This window comes from Sciurus carolinensis, chromosome 15, assembly GCF_902686445.1.
Source record: "Sciurus carolinensis chromosome 15, mSciCar1.2, whole genome shotgun sequence".
Classification (NCBI taxonomy): Eukaryota; Metazoa; Chordata; class Mammalia; order Rodentia; family Sciuridae; genus Sciurus; species Sciurus carolinensis.
The window spans coordinates 9,247,694-9,266,255 of record NC_062227.1 but is presented as its reverse complement, the minus strand read 5'-3'; the positions used below and the strand labels follow the sequence as shown (position 1 = coordinate 9,266,255).

Sequence of the window (18,562 nt, the reverse complement as noted above, 5' to 3'; positions counted from 1 at the left end):
ATCCTATTCAAAGTGGCTCCTTGTATTTTGACTGTAGGTTACCTTACTTTCTACTTCCAGGCAGCGTACCTATGTAGAATCACCTAGCATCTGTAAGTATTCAATGTAAGCAATTGCTTAGCATCCGTATGACCAGAACATCAGTAGTTGGTTAGCACGTGTGAGCACTCTGGTACCTATAAAGTAACTGCATAACACCTGTGAGTACCCAAGTACTGATAAGGAATCACTCAGTATCTGCAAGTGCCCCTCTCCTCGTGGGTCATCATTTAGCATCTGGAGGTGTTCCAGAACCTGTAAGTGGTCATCTAGTCCTTCTAAGGACCTGAGCATCTGCAATGGTTTAGTGTGTGTAAGTTCCTAAGGAGCCGTAAGTGATTGCTTGGTATCTGTAAACACCCATGTCCGTCCCTTCGCCTCTGTAAGTACCCGGGTAACGGTAAGCAGTACTTAGAAGCCCCATGAAGGAGGATCCCCATGTGAAGGAACGGAGTCTCCAGAACTGAACTAACCTCCATGGGCCCAGCCCTTGGCCTGTTTGGTAAGGCCAGTGTTTGCTAGGCTGCCCAGGGCCCTCAGCGGACTCACCCCGCAATCTGTGTGTGCAGCACAAGGTCCCAGCTGACCCCCGTGTCATAAAGGGAGCAGAGATGGGTGCTCGGCTGCCCACAAGCAGGAGGGGAACATGCCAGGTGGAGCTTGGGTCATGCAGGCCCATGGTGGCCTCTGCAGCTGGCCATTCACTTGAGTTCCCCACTTAGAGTGGACACCCAAGGTGAGACAGCACAGCTGCTGATAGGGTGGCCCTGCTGCTGCCCACTGTGACAGGGCTGCCGGAGGACCCTGCAGGCCCAGGAGTCTGGGACTAGGATACCTCTGCAGGACAGTTCCAGAGAGGTGAGGGGCTGGCTAGGAAGGCCCTGTTGGACTGAATGCAGCCCCCTGGGGCCAAAAGGAAGTAGCAAGTTAATGTGCATTAATGGGGTAGGTGGGGGGCTCAGAGCAGAAAAGGGGGCATGTGTGCAGGAAGGTGGGGACACCCCAGCCCCAGCCTTCAGTGTCAAGAGGCCTAGTGTCAGCAGCTCTGGGCCAGGGAGTTTCTCAAACCCCAGAGTCTATAAAACCCAGAGTCCATAAAATCTGCCAAAGGGAAGGTCAGGCGACCTGACCTCTAAACTCTGACAATCTTATTTCCTTGCCTGCTTTACTTCTGATTATAAAAGTAATATAATGGGCCTGGAAAACCAGCTGGGAAGTGTAGGGAAGTACAAAAGTGGTAGGAAAAACAGTCTTAACTTTTGATAATTCTGACCTCTCAACATCTTCATTCTTCAGGGCCGAGGGTATAGCTCAGTGATTGGGTGCTCACTCCGTGTGCTTAAGGCCCTAGGCTTCACCCCCAACCCCTCAAAAATATTCAGAGATTCATCTTGCAGGCCAGTTTCTTTTAACTAATGAAAACCCACTATCACGTCACTTACTACATCATAGACATCCCCCCACGTCATGGAAACCCCTGAAAACACCGCTGCTGACAACGGCGTCATTTCCTACTGCACACGTACACTGTGGTTTACTTAACCAGCCCCTCAGCTCTATCATTCAACAGTGGAGGACTCCTGGCCTATTAAATGAATATCCAGACTGTCTCGGTATGTACTGTTCTATGAATTGTTACAGATATTCTCAACAAAGGGCAGGGTCTCTTTAAAAATCAGAAGCAGGTATTCTGAACATCTACTCCAGTGGTTTCTAAGGAAACCAGTTGTATGCAGATGTAGAGCAAATATCTCTTCTGGGAAGCTCTAGGAGTTAGAGCCTTCAATCTGGATAAAACTCCCAGACAAGACAAGTCTGAGTACAGAACAAATGAGGTCCAGGGTCTTATTAACAGAGATAGGGACTCCTGACCAAGGGAGGTGAGGCCCGACCTCTGTTCTACGGCAGGGTTGGGGGAGGAGGTCAAGGGACATCTCTGCACTGTGGCTCTCTGGGCAACATTAGAAAGAGGTAACAATCAGGAGGCCCCTCCTGATAACTCTGGGACCTAGAGGTCCCCCACTGCTAGGTACCTGACTATGGCCCATCCTGTCTGAACATTCTAGCATCCGTTCTTTGGCCTGTCTGTTTTAGCTGTCGTTATTGTTTATTAAGTCATAAAGGACAAGGAAACAAATGTTAGGAACTAGGAAGGTGGATGTGCACAAGCAACTGGGGTCCCTCTCCCTGGGGCCTCCACATGCACCTGCCTTGCCCTCCTGAGGATCTGGCTGGAGCAGGGACAGTGCTATGGGCCTCCAGGGTGAGGCCAGTGCCTCCCAAGGGACCCCCTTCCACAAGCGGGAGAGTGCAAGGTGGGGCAGCACCTCTGGGCCTCTCTAGAGCTCAGCAAGAAAAACCAGGTAGACGGTGTGGCCCAGAGCAGAGGCCTCGGCTGGCTCTCCAGCGCCAGCCGCGTCTGCCAAGGCTCTCCAGCAGCGCAGCCTCGGAGTCCTCGCCGCCCGCGCACAGGACGGGAGCACCTGGCAGGCCAGCTCGGATACCCACCTGCCTCAGGTAACTGGCACTGCCTGACTAATGGACGGACAGATAGCAGCATCTTTTGCATGGAAAATAGACTCTGAAAACAACCAGCAGAGAGTCTCCCGGCAACCTCAAGAATAAGGCCTTGTCCCCGAGTCCCACCCATCCCCCGGGGTGCGATGGCAGCCCACCCAGACGCCCCCTCTTCTCAGGATGTAAGTGGACTCTGTGCCGGTGATTCCTTCAGAGGAAAGAACACCAGGCCAAAAGAGAAGGCAGAGACTGTGGTCCCTGCCCACCCCGGGCTTGCTGGGTGGCCCCTTTCCCATTTGCAGAAAGAGGAGCTTAGGCCAAACGCTCCCTGGGCTGACTCAGTACATCCCATTCAGAGGAGCACAGAGAGGGCATCAGCCCTGGAAGCAATGACCCAGCAAACCTCCCTAAAGAGGGCCTGGGCCAATCCAAACTGTTCTAGAGTCCACTTGTGACAGATGAGATTCTGAAGACCCACGTAACGAATTCTCTTTCCAAAGAGTAGTTCAAACTTTAATAAAATCATACATTTGAAATCTAGAAGAAACCATGGCCAGGAGAAAGCATCCATGGCCATAAATGGTCATCAGGGCCATGGTCAAGACCAGGCAGACACTGGTGTGGAGGGCACCGTTGGGACCCGTGCTCCGGCAGATCATGGGCACATGTCATGAGACCACCACATCTGGTCACCACACACATCTGCCCAGTGACTCCACATCCCTCTCAGGGTCACAGCAGTCTGCCACCTGGAGAGCCACGCAGAAGTGTGTTGGAGTATCTGGGGAGAAGTGGCCCCTCAAAAGAGCAGAAGCCACCCAGGGATATTCAGGTCTGACCAGTGACAGGGAGTCTAGGAGGTCGCCACAGCCCCCAAAGTGGCCAGGAGATGTGAGGGCAGGTGCATGTCCCTGGGGGTGGGTCTTGGCACAGGAAGGACCTGCAGGAAGGGTTTGGCCCCAAGCGAGCCCGCAGCCTCATGGACGGCGATGGACACTGGCTCCTACTGAGGTGACGTAAGACGGACGTGAGCATCAGGGGAACCTGGGCCAGAGCTGTGCAGAGATGCTCCAACCAGATTTGCAACTTCTCCATAAACGTAAAACAATTCTGAACTTAAAAGTGTGTGGCGGGGGAAGCCAGTTAGATTTGATAAGTGGCGAGATTCAAACAAGGAAGGGGGATATTTAGCAAACAGGTAGGAGGCAGCGCAGGACGCGGCAGGAAGGGGCATCCCAGCCCATCAGGGCAGGGCTCCCCTGCCATCTGACCTCGAGGACTGAACCCGTTCTTTCCGTCTTCATTAGAAAACATTGGGACCATTGAAGAAGCCCACGGCTCTAGGAAGGAGGATTTAAATGTGAGTTCGCCCAATCGTTAAGTCACTGCAACTAAAACTACAGTGAAGGGCTCCGTTTTTCTAGGTTCGGCTCTCAAAGGTTAAAAGAGGCTGCCCTGTGTGTAGAGAACTCAGTCCAAGCTAGCTGGCAATTTTGAAATCGGAAACGCTGTGCCCTTTGACCCTGCCACCTTCCTTCTTGGAATACAGGCACAAAAACGTACAGATCAGGATGTGCACTGGGCAGCGCTGTGGGGGCTCAAGAGGGGAAAGAAGCCGAAAGCCAAATGCATCTTGCTGGAGCGCAGGTGGGCAGGAGAGAGGAGGACCCGGCGGCACATGCCGGGTCACATTCACATGGAGTAGGTTCCAGGGAGGACAGGGAGCTGGTGGCTGAGGCACTGCGATATATTTTCTCTCTCTCTCTCTCTCTCTCTCTCTCTCTCTCTCTCTCTCTCTCTCTCTCTCTCGGCCAATGCTAGTGTGGATGGATGCAGACTCTTTCTTAGGTAAGTCAATACATTTCAGCCAAGTCTGGTGCTGCTGAGCTTGATTTTCCATCAGGCAAAGGCACTCTATTCGGCAGAAGCTCAGTCTCCTCTTGCCCTCAACTGGGCATTGCATCTCCTGTGGGACATTTAGCAATATCAAGAGACACTTGGTTGTCACAGCTGGGACGTGGGGGGCTGTTTGTGGCATCTGGCGGGTGGAGACCAGGACTAAATATCCTGCAGTGCATGAGACAGGCCTTGCCACAAAGAATCTCAGACCAGAAGGTCCACAGTGCTGAGGCTGAAGCCGGGTCTACGGTGAACCTCGTTTCTCTAGGCAGTGCCCCTTTGGGGGCCAGTTTCAATTACTAGAAAGGTTCTCAAAGTGCCTACTTATAACGCTTCCTTCTCCTCACCAGGTTCCTTCCCACCCTCTGAAGGGGGTGACCACTCTGCAGAAGGAACTGGAGAAAGGAAATACTTCTAGGCATGGCGGGACAGTCCTAGACCCGGGTCCCCAGACCTTAGGCTGTCTGCCAAGTGCCCCCCTCCTCACACTGTCCCCCCAGGTAGTCAGAGGGACCTCCCTGAATGTAACACCCCTGGGGTCACTCCCCACATTGCCACAAACGAACACTTTGGAGGGAGTTTATGGGGCTGGTGGGAAGAACTGGGGGAAGACCAGCAAGGCTTGGCTCTGCTTATCTGTGACATCCAGAGCAAATTATTCTCATCACTTGTCTGTGTGTCTCACGCTAAGAGGGCTGCGTCTGGTCTGGGCGTGTCTCATGGCCCCAGGCAGGAACTGAGCACTCACCCAGGCTGGCACCAAGTTCACCTGGCGCTACCCACCTCCACCCTCAGTCCCTGGTCCCCATCACACGAGGGTGTACGTGAAGGCAGAGCCACCCGATCCCAGTTTACACCCATGAGAGCAAGTGATCTGCCAGGTCCCACGCTCAGGACGCAGGCGCGCAGGAGCCCTCCTGAGACAGACCTGGTCGGGGAGTGAATGTCCGTCCCAGCACCGTGAGGGGAGAACTCAGGTACTGGGTCCTCAGAGCTCTGGGCCTGCCAGAGCTGCAGCCTGAAGCAGGGAGAGAAGCACGGCTGCCCCAGGCTCACAAACTCGAGACTGCCACAGGCACCCAGGCCACTCATGCAGGTGACTGCCAGGGAGATAGGGGCACTGGTGGCTTACACCCAGGGCCCAGGAGCAACTGAGATAGCACCAGGCCACGGCAGGGGGGACAGGCCAGAGAGGCCAATGGGCACCCAGGGGCAGACCAGAGGGCAAGTCACACAGATAAGGACCGAGAACCTCAAGGCCACAGGCAGCTCGCCTTGGGACTGGGGGTGGGGCTCAGTGGTAAAGCGCTTGCCTAGCAAGCATGAGGCCTGGGCTCATCTCCGCACAACAAAAGCAATGAGAGAGGCAGCCAGTCTCTGCCTCTCACAGAGTGGACCCTAGTGCAGCTCAGGGCAGGAGCTGGCTCAGACCACCCAGGGGGCAGGCAACCTGCCACACCCCAGCCTCTCCACCCCTGGGCCCAGGGCTCCTCCAGGCCTCATCCGAGGGCCACCCTGGGCTCCATCATCCCTCACCCCAGAATCTTCCATTCCTCACCTGAAGCTGTCAGTTTCTAACTGGTCTCTGGTCTCTCTCCATCTTGTCTACAGGCCTGGCAGCCTTCTGAGAGTTCTGAGCAAAAATACCAACGAGAGGGTCGTGCACTGTCCTGACCCCATGTTTTCTGCATTGGAAAGAAAGTGCAAACTCCCACCCACGGCCTCTCCCCTCTCTTGGGGCAGCCACCAGCCGTCCCCTCCAAGCAGCACTCTGGGTCACCTCCCAGATGACTGGACAAGGATGTGCCCACCCGATGGGCCACTCCCATCCCAGCCCGGCTCCCCCAGTGGAGTCTGCTACTGGTGTGTGCCACCCAGTAGCAGGGACCCTGACCCTGCTGCCTTCCTCACAGCTACATCCCAGGGGCTAACAGAGGCCCTCCCCCAAGGAGTTCAGGACATGTGGCCAGCTGGTTAGAGACAGATGAGGACCCAAGTCAGTCACCCACACACCTCCTGACTCCCAGCATGGACTGTGCAGGATGCCTGGGCCCTGAGACCAAGGCAAGTCCCATGGGTGATGGGCAGTCACCAAGCACAGCCAGGAGCGGACAAAAGCCTCACTGTCCCTATCTAGCCCGTGCGTTAGCTGGAATGGAAGGAGTAAGGGCCTCGTGATTGGCAGGTACCTGGCTGGCTGCTGGGGCTCCCCACAGCTGGCCTCTCCTGGGCAGTCTCAAATCTGGGGCCCACTGTGGAGCCCCATCAGGTCCAGGGTGGCGTTGGAGGTGCCTGTTGGTCCAAACGGCAGGCAAGAAAGGCTCCTCCCAAGTGTGGTTCTACAACACCTCCATTATAGGCAGCAGCTCCAAAACAGCTGGACAGAGGTCAGCACTGCTCTGTCCACTTTCAGGAAAGAGAGGCCACAAGCATCCACAATGACTAATTCTCACACAGCGACTCCATCTCAAAGGGCATCACGGGGGTCCCTGTGCTGCCCAACACGCCCACGTGGGCTACTGCATGAGTAACCACAGGATCCTCCCCTCTGCCCATGGGCCTGGGGAGCTCCCCATACCGTCTCCTGACCCTTTCCAGGCCAAGTTCATTTGGGAGGCAGAGGGCTCAGAATGTCATTTCTGGATTGTTCCAGGACACCCAGGGTCTTGGGACTCCAGGCCTTAATGTCTCCTATAGGGAAATGGGGTCTGAACCCCTAGATCAGGGTGTGTCCTTGCTCCAGTGATGGCCATTGGTCCAGAGCAGGAAAGGCCCCTGTGCCCCTCTCAACACTGCCACGAGACCAGCTCCCAGGTTCCCAGCAAGCACTTCCCGACGGCTCTCCCTGCCTCCCCGGCTCTTCCCAGATCCACACACACTCTTCCTTGGTGGGGCTGTTCTAAGGGGAAGGCAAGTCAAGGTGAAGTCACAGAGCCACACACAGACCTTCAGTCTGGCCCGCTCTGCTGCCAGTCCTACAGGGGCCTGGAACTGTCAGCAGTGGCAGTGGGCTGGGGTCCAGTTCTGTGCCTGCGTCTGGCTGTCCCGGACATGGGTGTGTCAGTCCCCACCCCAAAGCCTGGATCCTTACACCCTCCAAGGCCAATCAGACCCTTGCACTTGTCCCAGCCCAAGTGTCTGGGCACCAGCTGACTGAGGAGGGCTGGGGTGGAGCTCAGTGGTAGGGCGCTTCCCCAGCGTGCGGAAGGCCCTGGTTTGATCTGCAGCACCACCAAGAAGACAAGATAAAGGAATGAGAGCTTTACACACTCTCAGGGCTGTGGCTGCCCACCTAGCAGCTCCCACTTCAGGGAGTCAGCCTTGAGCACTCTCAGCCAGAGACTGTGCCCCAGAAGAGTCCTAAGTCACAGCCCTACCCAGCACATGGTTCTTCCAAAGGCCTGAGCCACTACCCCTGGCGGCTCCCTCAGGACCTCCCTCACAGGCAGCAGGTTCTCTTTCTGCTGCCCTGGTCACGTCACATCACCTGCTGGCCCTCCAGCCCCCAGGCTGTGCGACCTCTGATCACAGGCAGCCTGGGTTGGAAGACCTGCTTCTCACTGGCAGCAAGTTAGTCAGGTACCTCTCCTCCCTGACCCTTACTCTGGTCTTTAACCTTGGATGGATGCTACAGTGTGAGAAAGGATGCTGGCCGTCCCCCCTCAACATGAGGCTTGGCATGGCCTCAGCATTCCTTCCTGGCCTCCCTGCAAGTTTCTTGGGTGTCTGGACTCAAAGGAGCATCCCTTACCCATGCCGGGTCAGGCTCCTCTGCCACCTTCTAGCTGAAGCACACACTAGCTCTGTTCCTCCTGGCCCACCTGGCTTTAGCTGCAGGTATCCCTGACCCCTGGGACACTCCAAGTGTCCTCTTCCTAGCCTGGTGGGCTCCCCTGGCCAGTCCTGGAGCTTCCTGTCACTTTAATCAATGAAGGAGTCCCACTTGGGTAGCCTACTGCACATCCTCCTCTGTCGCTCTGTCATGCTGACCCTAGCAGCTGAGTTCTCGGAGAGTTGATTGGCTTGTCCACCTCACCAACAACCCCCCAAGCTCTCAGTGCTGCATGAACATCAGTGAGGCCCTGTGTTGCCACGTGGAATTGACCGCTCGCTGTCTTCGCCCCAAGCTTTGGAAGCCAAGGGCTCACCCCACCAAACCTCCAGCCACAAAGCAGGCCTCAGGGAGGATGGTGGTCAGGGGAAGGAGATGGAGACCTGTACAAGAGGACCCTCAAACACATTCAAGAGGGGTCCCACCGGTGTGCAGAAAATGCCCAGCCCTGCATCTGGCGGAGAGGTCTGATACATGCTTATGGTCAAAAAGGAAGACAGTACCAGGCATGGTGGCATGTGCTATAACCCCAGGAACTCAGGAGGCTGAGGCGGGAGGATCACAAGTTCAAGACCAGTATCGGCATCTTAGTGAGATCCTTTCTCAAAATAAAACATAAAAGGGCTAAGACATAGTGCATTGATAAAGATCCCCTGAGTTCAATCTACAGCACACACACAAGAAAGATAGCACGCAGACATGCAGGAAACACACCCAGCACGTGCGTGAACACCAGGAGGGCAGGAGGGACCCTGCACAGTGTGGTTCTGGAAACCCAGTTACCTCATGGTGAAAAGTGATTACAACGAAGGAGAAAAACACCAGAAATGAGGCTGGGGGTGTGGCTCAGTGGTAGAATTCCTGTCTAGCATGCACAAGGCCCTGGGTTTGATCCTTAGCATGTTCAAAAAAAAGTACTAGCAATGAATAAATTTTAAAAATTAACCATTTCCACTTACAATAGCATCCCCAACCACTTCAAACAAACAAACCTAGGTAGAAATTTAACCAAGGAGGTGAAGGATATGAACACTGAAAAAAGTACAAAATGTCCAGTGACCTGGGAGGTCAAGATAGAAGGATCACCAACTTCAAGGCCAGCCTCCACAACTTAGCAAGACTCTGCCTCAAAATAAAAAGGGGTGCAGATGTAGGTCAGTGGTAAAGAGCCCGTGGGTTAACTCACCAGTACTCCACCTCCACACAAAGTACAGAATGTTGCTGAAAGAAATTAGACAAGACACACATAAATGGAGGGACATGTCCATGTTCATGAGTTGTCAGAAGACTTAATGCTGTTAAGTTGGAAATGCCACCCAAAGCGATCTGCAGATTCAATGCAGTCCTTATCAAAATTTCAACAGCCTTCTTCAAATTCACATGGAATTGCAAGAGGCCACAAACAGCCAAAGGAACAAAGGTGAAGGACTCATACTTCCTAATATCAAACTTACTACAGGGCTAAGGGTGCAGCTCGTTGGTACAGAGCTTGCCTAGTGTGCATGAGGTCCTGGGTTCCATGCCCAGAACATGCCCCCTCCACACATACAAAAATCTACTGCAAAGATCAAAATAGTGTGGTACTGATTAGAAGGTCAGCACATAGACTAATTCAAAGTTCAAAAATAAACCCTTGTGTATATGGTCAAATAATTTTCAACAGGGTGCCAAGAGCATTCAGTGGAGAAAGAATATTCTTCAGCAAATGGTCCTAGGACAACCAGATATCCACATGCAAAAGAGTGAACCTAGATCCTACCTCACGCCACTGCATAAATAAGTTGAAAATGGATACAAAACCTTAATAGAAGAGCTAAAACCATAAAACGGTTAGAAGACCTCATAAGGATAAATCTTCACAACCCTGGATTTGGCAACAGATTCTTAGGATACCAAAAGCATGAGCAACAAAAGAATAAGTATATACGCTGAACATCATCAAAGGTAAAAACTTTGTACATCAATGGACATTTTTAAGAAAGTGAAAAGACAGTCCAAGAATTGGGAAAAAAAGAATTTTTGCCGATCATGTTCTGATAAAGGTATAGTCTAGAATATATAAAGGATGGTTTAAAGCTCAGCAATAAATAAAATAGCAATCCAATTTAAAAATGGGCCAAGGGGGTTGGCTAGCAAGCATTGGGGTTCAATCCCCAGCACCCCAACACTACAAAAAAAAAAAAAAAAAGAAAAGAAAGGCAAAGAACTTTAGATATTTCTCCAAAGAAAAATCACTAATAAAAAGAGGCTTCAGGGTGGGGGATATAGCTCAGTTGGTTGAGTGCTTGCCTTGTAAGCATAAGGCCCTGGGTTCAAATCTCCAGTACCGAAAAAAAAAAAAAAAAAAAAAAAAAAAAAAAAAAAGGCTTCACATCATTAATCACTATGGAAATGCAAGTGAAAAACCACAATGAAATACCACTTCACACCCACCAGGATGACTTACAAAGGAAAGAAAAAAAAGGAAAATAACAAGTGTTGGTGAGGATGTGGAGAATAAGGCAGCCCCTATAGGAAAGCGTCTGTTGGTTACTCAAAAAGTCAAATGTAGGGCTCGGAGTAGCTCAGCAGCTGTATGCCCACAGGGTCAGCATGCACAAAAGAACTGAAAACAGGTGTGCAACCAAACACCGGTGCACACATGTTCACAACAGCCATGGGTGGACAGGTTCCAAACGCCCATCAACTGATAAATGGATACACTTTGGCCTCATACGGTGGAATAATGTTCAGCCAAAACATGGATGAACACTGACACGGTGAAAGAGGCCAAGTTCAAAAGGTTGCATGTTACCTGAGTCTATTCACACGACACGCAAAGCACCCAGAAACGAGAACCCCCAAGAGCCAGAAAGCAGGCGGGCGGTCGTCCAGGGCCGAAGGGAGAGAAGGGCCAGGGAACAGCTGCTTATAGGATGGGGATCTGCTTTGGCATCATGAAAAGCTTCGGGATGAGAGGTGATGGCTGCAAAACTGTATGTGTGCACTAACTGCCACCAACCTGTACTTTCAAAAGGCTGATTTCATGTTATCTGAATTCTACCTCAAACTAAAATAAATACATAAATAAAGCTGTAAGACTGACCTCTCCATTTGCCTGGACAGGCGGCACCACGACCTTCCATTCCCAGGCCTGAGATGAAAGCCCGGCTAGAATTCCATTTTCCTGTTTCCCCCAGCACTTTGTGGCTATGCCACAAAGCTGGGACTCGAGGTAGCAGAAGTTAAGGTGGACACAGTGGACAGACAGAAGGAGGGACAGAGACAGAGGCGCCACAGTGAGAGGACCCCTGAGGGACTCTGAGACCTGGACGGGGCTACTGTGGTAGCTGCTTGGAGAGGGAACCCTGTCCCTTACCTGGCACAGCTTGCAGCCCTCCTCTGTGACAGTCCCACTCGGTGCATTGTCACAACCGTGGGCCAAGCGGGGGTCAGCACCTGGCATTTATTCAGGTCCTTGAGCCAGAAGAGCATAAGCCAGGTGCCACCGCCTCACCTGCACCCTCTGGGAAGCAAGTGCATCCACCTGCTGCAGGTCACCTCCTGGAGTCTGACACCTGCATGTCATGAGCTGTGTGACATCTCCTTTGGCTGCCTCTGGGTTAGTGCTGAGAGTGAGGATTAAGGAGTGGCCTTCCCTGTCTACACTCAGAATCGACATGGGAACCAAATAAGATGATGGATGTACTAGAGCTCCAAAGGCAGGGAACACTGCCCTAAGGTCAGACCCTGCAGCAAGGACAGTCACCCTGTGTAACTCCACACACCAACTGATGGACTTTGTTTTACAGTAACCCTGAATTTTAGGAGTTAGATTCTTCTAGTGCACTCCGTCAGGGAACATCATATGATGGCCCACACTTATTCCCAATAACAAATCCCTCCATTCTTTTGAAATAAGGACCTGGCAACCCTAACAGGGTATGGTGGTGCACACCTGTAATCCCAGCTATCTGGGAGGCTGAGGCAAGAGGATCACAAGTTCGAGGCCAGCCTTCACAACTTTGTGAAATTCTGTCTCAAAAATAAAAAAGGGCTGGGGATATAGCTCAGTGGTACAACATCCCTGGTTCAGTCCCCAGCACAGGGAGTGTGGGGGGTGGTGGGAGGGGACAAACCTAGCAAGTAGCAATGTACTATGAGGAGACAGTCACAGAAAAGAGGGTGCCCAGGAGTGGCAGGGTTGACACCAAACATACCAACTCTCAGCCCAGATCTTAAGCTATGTGTGGCCACACCTGATGCCCAATGGCTCCAAACAATGCAGACTGCAGTCCCGAGGTTGACATCAAACATCCTGGCAATTAAGATGAGGCGTATGTTAAGTTGCTGCCTTCGAGACACCTCTTTTGAACAACATCATTAGGGAGGTCTGCTTTCTCCTCTAGAAATTGGCCAGACGTCCTTCCTACCTCCCCCAGAAGTTCAGAAACTCACACAGCGAGAAGCCCTTGTCTTAAAATGATTAATCATTACTCCTAAACACTCCACAACACTGTCTCTGTGGGGAGGGCCCTTGCCCTAGTATTCAGCCTCTGGGGCTCCGATCACCCAGATTTCAGAGTCACTTCTGACCCATGGCAGGGCCTCCTCTCCTCCCACACACTCCACTGGCCAACAACACAGCTGGCCTGCTGGACATGGCCACAAGCCCACTCCACGTCCTCAGGTACCCAGACACAACGCCACCATAAGGAGTTTAAGGCTGGGTAGACCTAAGGACAGCCCCACAGCCCATCTCAATCCTAAGGAAGATGAACACAAAGAAAGAACCTCGGGAGGGGGGCAGAGCCCAGAGGGACACACAGACGCACAGGATCAGAGGGGCCGTGCCGGGCAACTCTTGCATAATGTACCTTCCAAGCATTTCCAAAACTCGACCACCTCCCACACCCTACGGGGGCTCTGTCTTCTCTCTCTTGGATGGTGGCAGTTGCCTCCTGACTGGCTTGCTGCCCCCAAGTGTCGGCTATCAGGTTGGGCCCTGTCAGAACCTCAGACTGCTCCTACCCCTCCTTTGTTCAGAAGCCCAGTGGCTTCCAGTCTCGGAAGCTGAGTTCCTGGCCCTCCTTGTCTCCCGACCCTATTCTCTGCTCTCAGGGCGCTCACTTGCCCCTCTGTGACAAGACCCACCAGACGGAGATGACACCATCCGGAAGTGTGCTTTCCCTGTAAGAAACCCGGCAAGAGGCAAGAGATCGCCTGGCAAACCCCAGAGCTCTCCGGGCCAACCCCAAGCCGCTTGTAGAATACACGCCAACAAATATTTACTGAAAAATAAATGAGACTTTTGTCACCAAAGTCACCTGCACAGCCTGCAAGCCCTTCCAAGCCAATTTAATAAATGATGTTTCCTAAAACTCTTCAAATGCAATAGAACTAGCACCTGAAAGAGGAGCAGAAAGCTATGGTTGAAGGATATTAGGTAGAATCATTCTTTCCAGAGATTAAAATGCTCCAATCAAATGCTCCAATCAAATCAGCGAAAAGGTGAGAGGCCAGGTCATCTAGGTATGGCTGAGGCAGGGGTGGGGGACATGGGGTCTGGTCTCATCTTCCAGATGGAAGGCACAGGCACCAGGAGGGAAAATGGTCCATGACCCAAGGAGTTTGCCGGAAAGTAAGACCTCTAAAAGGAGAGGGCAGGTCCCCCACACCTGTGCAAGGATCCCCATCCCCACCTAACAGAGCGCACAAGACACTCAGGTGGCGCCTGGCCGCCAATACCTCCTACCAAGTCCTGTCCCCAAATCCATACCTGTTAAGTAAAAGCCTGAATTTCCAGGCAATACTGCATTGATGTCAGCGAAGACCAGCTGGGCTGATGAGGTCCCCAGCCCCAGGACCACCAGCCAAGGTCAAGATGAGGCTGGAGGAGGAATCTTGCAACAACTTGGGGAAGAGGTAACTCAGGTATGACACATGCACCCGGGGGAAACCCGGTAAGAGGCAAGAGATCTGCCGAAAGGAGGGCCTCCTTCCTCATCGGCCCCCGCACCCCACACCGTCTCTTCCAGGGAATGCAGGGCGAACCACCCCTGGGATGGTACACATACCCAGCCCAGCAGGGCTGCCCCGCTCCTCTGCCCAAATGCCTCAAGGGGTGCTGTGGGGCTCGGCATCCCTGCAGAGGTGAACTGGAAGCAAGATGGGGCCCTAGAAAGGGGCTGCCCCACCATATCCTCGACACCAGACGCTGCCACTGTGAGTGTGGGAGACCCTTTCTTCAATTCTCCCCAAAACAAGGTTCACTGAAAGAAACGTAATGTGACCTCAGGTAGGACAAACAGACTTTTTACTTCAACGGTTACTGTATTTATTTTTACAGTTACTGTGTATGGCCAGTTACACAAATGTTCTATTTCAGGCAATGATACGAAGTTTCCTTTTAAAAGAAATATTCACCAGAGTAAGGAGACACAGGGAATTACATGTGATGTGAGATCCTGGAACAGGAAAAGGACATCCAGGAGGGAAACCTGGTCAAGTTGATCTGAATAAAGCCTGTAGTTGAGTCAACAGCAGTGCGCCCGGGCTCGCTCCTTGGTCTCAATGCCAGCGGGCGCCGTGGTTACCATGTCAGATGTTAACTTTAGGGGAAGTGGAGTGGAGGGGACAAGTAAGGAAACTGCCGTTTTTAAAGCCCTTCTGTAAGTCTAAGTTCCCCCAAAATAAAAAGTGTAAAAGCATGCAAACTTGAAAAAAGTGAGTTACAATGTGAACTATGAAGTAAACAATAGGCAGGTGGTCTGCAGGGCCAGAAGGAGGTCTGGGTCACCCAAGAACACCTGGAGGCTGAGAAACCCACGGGGCTGCCTCACGCCTTCATTTTACGGATGATCAGTGATGCCAAGGGAGGCCCAGGGATCTGCCAGGGGCTGTGGGGGCAGCAGAGCCCTACCCTGCCCACTAGACCCCACTTCCAACCTTCCCTCCATTGCAGCCCCTGCCCTGAGCCAACCAGGGATCCACCAGGGGGCTTTCCCTGCTCAGGGCAAAGGACCCTTGATTGGAGGAATGAGAAAATATGTCCCAAGGCTGACCCCCTTTCAGAAGCCAGGACTACCCCAAATAGGTGGCAGCCGATCAACTGCCTTTAATGAATCAAAAGGGAAACCTCAGCTAAGTAATAAGGAGATAAGGTCTCCCCCAAATCTTCCTTTCCACATCACATGCCTGCCTCTGCCTCTGCCTCTGCCTGTGCCAGTGCAGCAAAAACACCAACCCGGGTCCCTCTCCCCCGCTGGCCCTCTACACCTGGGTTTTCCCCTGGCCTGGAAGTCCAGAACTAGACTTGCCTTCCCAGAGGGTCGCCCTGGGCACATGACAGAGATCTTCCAAGCCCTCTTGCCTGCCCCAGTCTGGCACTGAGTACAGACAGCAACAGGGAGCTGACAGGTACCCAGCTGGCCCTGGGAGGGGGTGCAGGGGAAGGAAGGGCCCCCCCCACTTTTGGGGACATTCAGGGCCAGATCTGAAGAGTACTACAGGCTTTCACCCACTGTCGCGTGGCCACAAACCCCTGAGGATGGCAGTTGGTGGGTGACTGTAGTGGCCCTGTTTTGGGCAGAGCCACACCTGGTCTCCCCTGTTCTGAGAGTTCTCCAAAGCCCAGGACATCTCAGGAGGGCCACCCAGGAGGCTCAGAAGATTTCAGTGAGCCATAGAGCCCAACACTGTCCTAAGGGATATCCCTGTTACAGGCATGGAGGTGAAACCGCAGGCCCAGGGCTGACAAATGTAACCAGGCTGGGTCACATCCTGGCCACCCAGTTCCCCACATGTTCAGGAGCCAGGCTGGACCAGAGGCCTTGGCTCACTTTTAAAAGCCACTGACCAATCTAAAGACCCACAGTTGAGAATAAGCAGGAGGGTCTCCTCTTTGGAAGGACTATGGGGGACCACCCACCACCACACCCTCTCCCCTCCCTCCAGCCTGCTCCTGTCCATTTAAGACTGCAGCCCCAGAGGGCAGACAGCCCTATCCGGCCCCTGGACAACCCCCCCACCAGGCCCCAACACATCCCACAGGCAAAGTCAGATTCAAGAGAACCTGTTGGAGCAGTTTAGGCAGGAGGATCACCTCTTCCTCCTCCTCTTTTTACTTCTGGGTGGGAAGGGACCTCATCTCTTGAAAACTAGGCACTCGGCCAGGTCATGGAAATGGGCAAGGGCCAAGAGAGCGCGTTTCAGTCTCTGGGCTTACCTCCTTCCCGGCTCCCCATTTTCCTTAGAGAGCATAAGGTCATGTCAAAACTGGGGTGTCCCTGCCTGGGACAGAGAGGAGGGAAATGGGGAACCGTGAAGGCCAGGGAGGAGGCGGCAAAGCCACAACCCCCACCCCCCCACACACAGACACCGTTCTGTCACCGCACTCCCGCCCAGGCCCGCAGGCCGGCCGGGACCAGTAGCTGCGCGGAGACCGGGGAGGGGTCCTGCCCGCCAAGACAAGGTCCCAGGGAGCTCCCGAGCCACGGCGGAGGGTGGGGGCCCTGGCCGCCACCTCTCCAGAGTCCCCTCGGCCGCCCCAGCCCTGCCAGCTCCGGAGCCCGCCACTCGCTCCTCTCCCGGGACCCGCGCCCGGCTGCGCGCCTGCCTCTCCCGGCCCGGCCGCCCCGAGCCCGCGCGGGGAAAGTTCCTGCAACTTCGCAGGGGGAGGCGGCGGGGGCTCCGGGCCTGGGCCTCCCTCCCGTGCCCGGCCTCCGCGGCCGCCGCGGCCCCGCTGTCAGCCGGCCCGGCCCGGGCCCGGAGCCCCAACTTCCCGGCGCCGCGAGCCCACCTCCCGGCCCGCGGGCCTTGCTTTGTGCGCGGCGGCCGGGGGCGCCCGGCGCGGGCCCAGCGCCCGGCGCCCCCGCCCTGGGCACAAAAGGGCGCGCGGCCCGGCCGGGCCAGACCCGGGCGCCCGGAATGCGGCGGCGGCCGGTCCCCGAGCCGGGCCTGGGGCGCGCAGCCGGAGGCGCGGGGCTCGGCCGGGCGGGAGCCGGGCCCGGCCAGGCGGGGGCCACGGCGCGCTCACCTGCCGTGGAACCAGTCCTTGCAGGCGTCGCACTCGATCATGAAGCGGGTAACGTCGTAGGGGAGCCGGCAGACGCAGTACACGGGCACCGTCGCCATGTTGCCGCGCCGCGCCGCCGCTCGCCCCGCCGCTGCGCTGCCCGGGTCGGGCCGGGCCGGGCCGGGGGCCGGGCCGCGCGGGGGCGGCGGGGGCGGCGGGGCGCAGGCGGCGCCGCGGCCGGGAGGGGACGGGGACGGGGGCGCACGACAGCCCCCGCGCGCGCTCCCGGCCGGGCGCGTCCACACAATGCCGGCGCGCTGGCTGGAGGGGCCGCGCCGGGAGCCGCCCGCCGGCCCGCGGGGCGCAGGGCGCGAGTGTGCGCGGGGCCGGGCCGCGCGCGGGACACAAAAGGGAATGGACGCGCGGGGGCGGCGGGCGGGGAGCCGCGGCCCCACCGAAGGGACCCCCGGCCGCCGAGCGGCCTCTACGTCAGCGCCCCGGGTGGCGCCGCCTCCGCCCGCCGGCCTGGGCCCCGCTCCCGCCGCCGGGAAGGCGGGCCGGGGGAGAAGGTGGGCCGGAGGGTCCCGGGGGAGAAGGTGCGCTGGGGTGACCCCTTGGGAGAAAGTGGGCCGGGGAAATTCCGAGGGAAGAAGAAGGGCTGGGGGGACCCCGGAGGGAGAAGGTGGACCCGGGACGCCGAGGGAAGGCAGGCTGGGAGCCCTCCCTGTCCCTGGGTACGGGAGTAGAGCCCGCAGGATGTCCTTCCTCGTCCAGAAAGCCAAGAAGCAACTCCTTCGCCCTAACTTTTTTCTGACCCCAAAGTGGGGCGGAGAGGGGACTATTCCTCCCTTTTCTTGGGCCTTGTCGCCTCTCTCCCATCCCGAGTTCCGACTTGGTTTCTGGCTCAGCTACAGCTCCCCTTCCCCTCCTCCCCGGCTGGGGGCTGCTCCACTACCTCACGGGATCCCATGGACTTCCCTCATCTCAGCCCCCAGAGGACGGGGACAAAAGTCAAGGGACCTGAGAGCGTGCTGGCATGGGTCAGCTCTGTAGAGAGACAGCTTACCTGACGTTTGTGCTGCCCAGAAACCTCGGTTAGAGCCCCCAGACTTAGGGTTTGGGAGGACAGCCCAGCGACCCGCATCTGTGCCGCAGAAGTGGGGAGGAAGAGACCAAGGGCGATGCTGTCGCTCTCGCCCCTTCAGCCTTTGCCCTGAACTGGATCTCTGGCCTCACCTGCCGTGTTCGGGGCCTTTGGTGTGTGTGGGAGGGAAAAGGTG

At 55.3% G+C, this 18,562-nt stretch overlaps 1 protein-coding gene across 3 annotated transcripts in view; it reads right to left on the bottom strand.

The window, feature by feature from the left end:
• Positions 1–17,949, bottom strand: part of Phf2 (PHD finger protein 2) — a 94,963-nt gene extending 77,014 nt beyond the window's left edge. The window contains exon 1 of one of the 3 annotated variants that reach the window (XM_047526534.1): positions 17,304–17,949. In XM_047526534.1, the coding sequence (XP_047382490.1) occupies positions 17,304–17,401 (98 nt within the window). In that variant the 5' untranslated portion in view covers positions 17,402–17,949. The remainder of the gene's footprint in view (positions 1–17,303) is intronic. The other 2 variants (XM_047526535.1, XM_047526533.1) reach the window with 2 other exon arrangements.
• Between the last annotated feature and the right edge of the window lie 613 nt (positions 17,950–18,562).